The 6,929-nt window shown below is 30.1% G+C and overlaps 1 protein-coding gene across 1 annotated transcript; it reads right to left on the bottom strand.

Moving 5' to 3' along the window:
- Positions 1–1,402: 1,402 nt before the first annotated feature.
- Positions 1,403–6,113, bottom strand: LOC112694139 (zinc finger MYM-type protein 1-like). The gene is made up of 4 exons (XM_025569528.1): positions 5,996–6,113; positions 2,547–3,440; positions 1,472–1,832; positions 1,403–1,406 (listed from the first exon to the last, which is right to left on the bottom strand). The coding sequence occupies exons 1-4, from the start codon at positions 6,111–6,113 to the stop codon at positions 1,403–1,405; spliced, it is 1,377 nt and encodes a 458-aa protein (XP_025425313.1).
- Between the last annotated feature and the right edge of the window lie 816 nt (positions 6,114–6,929).

The following is a 6,929-nucleotide window of genomic DNA, read 5'->3' as shown; positions in this document are numbered from 1 at the left end:
GTTATCTAATTTTAGCGGTTCACCTATCATGCAGCGAACACAACTGCGGCGATGACTTTGTTCCCGTGCACAATTTAATCTCGCACGGTTTTTGTAGCTTTCTAAATTCGAACGGCATACATTTTCAAAACTATATATCTGAGTGAAGCAGGGGCGTATTTAAACTTACTTCTATGGGGAGGGGGGGGACTCAAATTTTTCTTTAATTGAGGCTCAAAATTTACAAGTAAAATTTTTGGTAATATTTAAATCAGGTGAATCCTTAATATTTGTGTTTTTTTTTTTTATGTAATGCAGGATCCACTTAGAATGAAATTTTGTATAATTCTTTTTTAACACTTGTCTGTGTTTTGAAAGTTTTGCATGTGTTTTATTTGATTTTTCACTAAGTATGGACCAGTACTTAAATCAAAATAATATATATTGATTACCGATATGGGACATTTAAACGTTTTAAGCAATTGAGCGTTATAAATAATTTAAACGTTATTAAATTTAAGCGTTTAAACGTTATACAAATTTAAACGTTTAAACGTTATACAAATTTAAACGTTTAAAAATTTTTCCGTTTAGCGTTTTCCGTTATTTAAATTAGTGTAAAATTTGAAACGTTTTCTAATGTAGTATTTAGCAATCAATACTATGTAAAATAAAATTACATATTTTAAATATTTATTTAAATATTTAATTATTATATATATATTACCTTTAATCGGTGGTGTATTGGTAAATATATTTGTAGGTATACGCACTAAAAAAATATGGATATTAATCTTAAAATAAATTTTCTTGCTTTGCTCGACAATTTTTTTTCTCTTAAACGGTTCGAAAAAATTTAATTAATCCTTTGTAACTACATGTTTATAAATTCTATTAAAACTATAAAATATAACATCACAAGATATACATTTGTAGCGCGTTATAAATTGCATGATGCAGATTTAAGAACCATGGGCTGAATGTTCACACTCCATACTATTTTATTCAATGTTATTCACTACAGTTAACAAAATACATTAAACATAGCGTACACTGTAATCATCAACAACTAAATATTTCAATCAATTTCATGGTTCATAACAATTTTTTCCAATGAACTATTAAATTATTATTAGTTTTTTTTTGTTTTCGAGTTATTTTAGTAGCATATACCCGTAAAATAATATTTTACAGTGGCGTAGCCAGGAACATTTTATGGGGGGGGGGGGGGTTCAGCAAATTTAAACTTACCATACTTTACTTCATGGTATCGGATATTTACTTTTATTGTAAAAATATAACATATATCGACAAAATGTAATACATCAATTTATTAATTTTAAATAAATACAACTTATTAAAAATTGTTAATAAAATATATAACAATATATATAATGTCCGAATGTCAGGGTTAAAATAGTTATCACCTACAATACAATGTAATTAAAATACTAAATCAATTTTTCTTTTTTTTTTTGCTAATTCATCCAACACTACTTCTGGATTAACTTCAATTGTCCTGTGAATATTCAGCTGTGCTAATCCATTTAAACGGTTCTCTGCCATGGTATTTCTGAGATAAGTTTTCAATCGTCGCATTGTCGAAAATGACCTTTCTGCAGTAGCTGTTGTGATGGGTAAAGTTGCCACGATTTTTAACAGTTTGTAGACATTTGGATAGTCATTTTCATTACAATTATTAAGTAATTCTGATAAATTAGATGGAATTTTAGGTATATTTTGTAGAGAGGTTGGCCATAATTTAAATTCTGCAATAACTACTAAAGGAGAAAAAGATGGTAATAATTGAGAATATTTTTTTACTAAATCTGTTATGTCATTTTCAAAAGTATCTGAAATATTTTTCTCTTTAATTGGAAACAAACAATGAAAGCTCTTCAACAAAGATTTATGTTTTAATAAACGATCACTTATCATTGTTATAAAATTATCTAAATATGGAATAAATATTGTCACCCTGTAATATTCCTCAAGCGTGGTAGCAGGTGTATTATCTCGATGTACTTGTTTGCCAACACGACGAGGCAAAGACAAATTGATATTGGAATTCTTACAAAATATTTCTGCTCTTTGAAATATTAATTTAAATTCTTTTTCAACATTTTTTCTCATTTCTTTTAAAACATTTAAAAAATTATCAGCCATATTAATAACATGAGATAAATCAAATCCAGGTGTTTGTAAAAGTTTATTTAATGGTAAACTAACAGAAAATACTGTTGATATTATGTGTATAGTAATCTGGAACTCAAAGTTATTAATCACAAAATGCAATTGATTTGCTGATGAAGATGTATTTTTATCGGGCCAATTGCTTATTTTTTCTAGAGCATCAATCACAGCATCTTGTAACTCTAGGTAAATTATTACCGAGTCATGGCGCTGAACCCAACGTGTTGAACATAATTGTTTTAATTTTGTATGAGATGAAATAGGTACAATATTTTGAATAGATGTAGTTAAAATATTTTGTCTTTTTGGCGAGTTAAAAAAATTATAAATTGACTCAACACTTCCTAAACAGTTTCTAATTGAAGTAATATTACATGCATCAGAAATAGCAAGATTCAGACTATGAGATGCACAATGTACGTATATTGCTAGTGGACATTTTTCTTGGACATAAACGTGGGCACCATGAAATACACCACTCATTGCGGCAGCACCATCATACCCTTGGCCAATCATGTAATTGTAATCTATCCCAATCAAATCAAGCGAAGTTAACAGTGTACTAGCAAGGCCTTTACCCGTGACATCTGTTACCGGAACAAACAGTAGAAAATCTTCATTAATTTGACCATTATAAAAATACCTCGCACACAAAGAAAAATGTTCGATACCAGAAATATCAGATGTTTCATCTGCTAATATCGAAAAACATTTTGCTTCATTAATTTTATTAACTATTTTTTTTAAAATAATGTCCCCACACGTTGAAATTATTTCATTAGCAATCATTGGACTTGTATAGGAAGCATTTTTAGAACAGGTTTCTAAGTGCGTTTTTAATGCTACATCACCACTATTAGCACGAAATCTCAACAATGAACGAAAATTTCCATCATTTTCATTAGGCTCTGTTAAATTCAAGGGTCCACTATCTCTATGACCTCTTAAAGAAAGATTTTGTCTACCACAAAAAATGATTGTTTCAATGATAGGAATAAGATTTTTTCTATTTTCAATTATTTTACGTTTTATTCCCGAATCTATTTGAATATCTATAGGTTCAACTTTTTTTTCTAAAATTTGTTTGGCACATGTTCCTTTTAGAATGCAAGTTTTATGATATTCACAATTTGTATGATTATTAAATACTTCAATAGCATCTTTCCAGTTTTTAAATGGTTTCTTTACCAAATTACCAAAAGTTTGTTTTCCAACACCTCCACCCTCTCCAGCAAACAAAACACAATATTTACAGTACGCTCCATCATCTTTTTCAGAATATGCCAACCAATTTCATCGTTTAAACCAACACCGTTGAAATTTTAAATTTCTCTTACCACTACTAGGAAAGATATAACAATCATCTGGTACCCAAATATCTGAAACCGTATTTATACAATGGCTTTTTTTATTGATAATCTCTCCGATATCGGTCGATCTACAAACTATTTCCTTTTGAATTATTTGAACGGGAATCTTATCATTATCATTTTGACTATTATTTGTATTAATCTCGGTATTTTTAAGTCTGGTTGACATTAGTTTTTTTGAATCAGGCAAAAAAAAAAAGAATTAATTTTTCTAGTCTGCTTATTTGTTAGAGAATTTGCCTATAATAATAAATAATAATAATTAATAATAATAATAACAATTTAGGGAATCAATAAGATATTACGTATAATATATAATTTAATTTCATATTTCGAAGCAGAATATTTTTCGGAATAAAAATAAAATTTCAGACGAATAGTTTATGAGTTTGGCCGTTTCACATGGGCGTGTATCATACGCGACGCATCGTCCGCGCTCGTTTTTAGTTTACATTAATTAAGTTCATACATGTGAAACGGCCCTTATACCTAACTATTAAAGTTAGGAAACTAGGAACTAAACTAGAAACATAAATATAAGTTATTAAAATATTGTCTGTCCAATCATTTAGGTATATTAAAAATTAAATGCTAAAAATAACTTACCATAATGGAATGTTTAGTCGTCTTAAAATTATGTCAAATTAAAATAAAACAAATAAAATAGAATACAAGTGTCAAATATAAACGAATAATGATATTAAATTAAGTAAAACAGTGAGACACCAACAGGCAACGACCAACTAATAACTATTAGTTTTACACAATAATGTGCTGGTGTTAAATGATCGGCGAGCCGCGAATGCAATAGGTTAGAAATTAGTTAAAATTTGAACACAGATAATGATATCGCTTTTATCGCTGTCATCGGGACCAGACGACCAATTCAGCGAACCGATTTAGAATCAACCGTTGTAGAAAACCTAAATAATATGTTTCCAAGCAAAAATGATCAAAGTAGTAAATATAATCATAATATAATATTATTATGACTTGTGTGTGTGTGTGTGTGTGTAATACGTTTATAGTCTTTATTCAAACTATTAATATAATTTCCAAGTCAAAATTCTAAAATATAAAAATGTTAAAGAAATAACCGTGTTTCATCAGTTTCATGTAAAAGTTAATTTACCATCTCAGGATCATGGGGGGGTTCTGACCCCCAAAACCCCCCCATGGATACGCCACTGATATTTTACATTAGGTATACGCCGAAAATCGAAAATCTGCTGATGTGTATACGCCGTATACCCACGTATACGTACAAATACACCACTGCCTTGAACGATATTTTCTTTTTGTAATTCTCATAACTCATAACTTATAAATAAAGTAATTATGTTGGTTATATAAGAACAACAAAATGCACATACCACGTAAAATATGTATTTATTGTTAATTTATAACTTATGTATAGTGTATTACTACTAATGTTTCACCGGTGTTCACCGAAATTATTTTTAAAGACCAGGCCACACGGGTTCCGCGCCCACAGTATCCAACGTATTTTCAGAAAACATATTTATAAATTATAATTGTTTATAAACGTTTTAGTGCCCTGGTATGGACACTAAGTGTCGGGCCACACGATGCGGTACCACCGGATCCGGTGGAATTATTTTAAAAATACATTATATTATGTTATTGATTTTATTTTGGTCTACACGACACGTTTTCGCCGGTTCCGGCAGGTCTCTACTGCAACATATTGCAGTGATACCGAATCGGCAACACCGGACAAACTCCAAATATACATTATTTTAGTATGGTTCGACCACAGGATCCGGCAGTGTCGTATGCGGCGAACTTATTTATTTTGTTTTATGCAAGTAAAAAAAAAATATATACATATATTTAATAAAAATGTTCGATTACGAAAAACTAATAGGTGAAGTTGAATCGAAACCATGTTTATGGAATATTGGTGATAGCAATTACCATAATAAACATTACAAAGCTTTGGCTTGGACTTCGATCTGTGAAACGATTTATAATAACTGGAATGAGCTTTCAGCTACAGAAAAGGATGAAGGAGGTAAGTTATTAGTAGATACGGTAATTAATTACGTTATATAATCATAAAATAGTGAAAATAATTATTTGTATTTTAAGATATAATAAAATTAAATACATTTCATAAATTGAATATTGTAATAATAACCTGCACAATATCAAAAACTAAAAAAAACCTTAAATAAACATACTTAAATATATAAATAAATAAATTTTAGGTAATCTCCTAGATATAAATTAAATATAAATAAAATAATACATAATAAATAATTTTGTGTAATCTGTTTCATCATAAAATAAGTAAAATGTAAAATGTCAAATAAAAATATTTACTGTAACTTATATATAAAACATTAACTTCAATAACAATAATGTTTATTAATATTAACTTAAGGGAAATTTTCAAATATTTTCATAAAAGATAAAAAAATAATTTTCACATTCTATTTTTGGATGAACCCAATATTCCCTTACTTTAAGAGTAGAAATAATTGGTTCATCTAGTTCATCTGTGGCTTCCACGGCACATATTATATTCAGAAGTAAATTATCACACATGGTTAAGCTGTAACAACCTGCAACTGTATTTGACGATAACCAATATCATAATGACCAGTGACATAAATAGGAACTATAATTAGTAAATAAATAATTATTTTATTCTGCCGCATCCGGCGAAAATGCATAGTGTGGTTGAACATGACCTATCCGGTATCGTCGCAAATTTTTCCACCGCGTGCAGTGATACCGTATCGTGTGGCCCGGCACTAAAGTATCGTTATAAAATGATCCACATTAAAAAAATTTGAAATATTTATCTCACATATGATCGATCCAGGAAGGCGACCGCCTCCCATCGCCTCCCCTCTAAAATATGCCCCTGGAGTTAGGTCATTTCACATGTGAGCTGCAAGTTTGTCGCTATGCAATATGGCGTTATCCTAATATCGAACGTTCGATGTCGTAAGGCGTGCACGTGTGAGCTGTTCCTTCGTTTACTTTTACACTACTCCGGCATATATTTAAATAATATTTCATTATACTATCGTATGTAACGCTAAATGTGTGTTCTAAACGCAATAATTGTATAATGGGCGTCGTCAGTACGTATAATATTCCTACACGGCGGTGGCGATCGTTGGATTCGTTTAGCTGCAAATAGGCCTCGTGCGGTTTCTTTACAACACACCACTAAGTAAATAATTTTATTCATCCATCGGTTTAGACAAAAGTATTGTTGCGCAACGATAATGTCTGTCGCAAGACACGTCGATTTCCTTCGATACATTGTGTGTAATATTTGTTCGGCCGAGGACGCATCGTTCTTGTCGATCGTAATCGGTATTGAAGTCGACAGTTTACAGTCCAAACAAT

The sequence above is a fragment of the Sipha flava genome, unplaced genomic scaffold, assembly GCF_003268045.1.
Source record: "Sipha flava isolate LNK unplaced genomic scaffold, YSA_version1 0_pilon_pilon, whole genome shotgun sequence".
Taxonomy (NCBI): Eukaryota; Metazoa; Arthropoda; class Insecta; order Hemiptera; family Aphididae; genus Sipha; species Sipha flava.
The sequence above is the reverse complement of the archived record's forward strand: the minus strand, read 5'-3'. Positions and strand labels throughout refer to the sequence as shown.